At 51.5% G+C, this 1895-nt stretch overlaps 1 protein-coding gene across 1 annotated transcript; it reads right to left on the reverse strand.

The window, feature by feature from the left end:
• Positions 1-340: 340 nt before the first annotated feature.
• Positions 341-766, reverse strand: PHYSODRAFT_296425 (hypothetical protein; the record flags this gene model as incomplete). Its single annotated transcript, XM_009521281.1, has 1 exon — positions 341-766. One exon carries the CDS (start codon positions 764-766, stop codon positions 341-343), a length of 426 nt encoding a protein of 141 aa, XP_009519576.1.
• Between the last annotated feature and the right edge of the window lie 1129 nt (positions 767-1895).

Consider the following 1895-nt stretch of genomic DNA (forward strand, 5'->3'; position numbering starts at 1 on the left):
CTGGTATCATATACTCCTGGTCCTGAATCCAGAGGCGATGACACAGGATCTCGAGTTGTCTCCCCACCTCAACATACAGGCTTGGCGTTGCAACGCATCCGTCCTGACCCACTCCATATCGATGAGCTTGTGTATCCATCCGCGGCTCACTGCATATCCGACAGTGTGGCTCCCACTGGGTGTGAATGCGGTGTTTCCTGAGATTAGTGTGTAAGACATTGGTAATCGATCTCCAATAAAAACGCTTTTGGTAGTCATCCCACCCCAGTAACTTAGTCATATTCAAGTCAGTATCGCACGCCGTCTGCCTGTGTTCTCCACGTGTGCCCATTGCTTCAATTCAGGTGAACTTCCGTCTTTCCGCTGCTAGTTTCGTCAAGAATCGCTGGGTTCGGCCTACGACCGGGTTTCCGTGAGAATCAATGAAGTGAGCAGCATCCCAGCACATGATGCCTGTATATGAGCCGGTCATACTGAGGTCGTGGCTCTGGGCAGCATCTGCGTCAGCTGCTGCAAGTGCTTGGCGCTGCTCATTAAGTGTCGGGTCCGATGTGAGCTCGTGCTCTTGGTGCGAGCGTACCCACTGTGTTGTAAACGTCCCACCCGGACGCATCAGCGCCACCATTGTACGAATTTCCACTCGATGCTTGTTGCTATACTTAATATGCGACGATCGAATACCGTTTGCAATGGCACGCGCAGTCTCTAAGGTTCGAATGGCTGCTAAGTTGTCACAGACTTGGGTACCTGTGTCACCCGATGCCATCAACCCAGCAATGAGGGCGTGGCACTCGCATCGGGTCGATGTCATATCCGCCCAGTGCACCGCAATTCTGCCAATTTTGCGGACAGTTCCTGTACGAAGTCCCCATCCACCGGTGGCCCTTGGTGTCCCCCCATGACATACACTCCAATCTCCTGCTGCAATACAATTTTCACAGTTGCGGAATTCTTCCCAATGTGGTGTGGTAATACCACTAAAATTCTCCTCTACCAAAAGGTATTAGAGACACCAACAACACGCTAACCCGCAAAGGTAAGCGCTTATTAGATCAAAACCTGAAGACCAGGAACGATCCCTTACACCGGGTCGGTTGCAAGCGCCTCTGTGCACCTTAGGTTGTCTTCGGTCAACCCAAAAACCTGTACCACTAGCCACGAGCTTAGGCTAGGATACTATGTAGCGCTTTCGCGCAACCCCACTGCAGTCCCTCAGAAAGGAAGGGTACCGGCGTGTTAGGCCTTATACAGGGGGACCAAGGTAAAACCTCGGTAGGTAGACTAATACACTCAGGGACACTCTAATCCCACAAATATATACCGAACGATACTCTAATACCGTTCCTGCCTCTCCGGCCACGCCAACTCTTGGCGCTACCAAGGAAACTCTCGGTCAATGCACGATAAGCTCCCCGACAGGCATCCACACGCAGCCGAGCGTGTCCAGGCACTACAATAAGCTAGCTACACTTACCGAAGTCGGACTTGACCCTTGTTGGCTTTGGGGGAAGACTGTCTTTCTATTACTGAGTTTTCTGAGGCCCTGGGGGCCTCGTTCTGGTCATCCTATGATGAGTCCTATGTCCTATACAAATATCTAGTGTGAACGATCGCAATAAGGCGATTCCGGACACATCAAATGACGACCGCGGCTACACTAATAAGTGCGGCCGAAGTACGTAACTAAATGCATCTGTACCTAAAAGTGGGTACCATGAAGCCTCGTTCGGGGTTGTATTAGGACCCGACGAAGCTTCTGCCACTATCTGCCACTCCAACGAGGATAATGTCGTCAGCTTAACCAAAGCAGCCACTTCCATCTCGCACTTGGCTGCTCCTTGATTGTACCTTGATTCTTGGGCGACGGGCAATCGCTCCGGTAATCTCCATTTTCC

Source organism: Phytophthora sojae, assembly GCF_000149755.1.
Source record: "Phytophthora sojae unplaced genomic scaffold PHYSOscaffold_2, whole genome shotgun sequence".
NCBI lineage: Eukaryota > Oomycota > Peronosporomycetes > Peronosporales > Peronosporaceae > Phytophthora > Phytophthora sojae.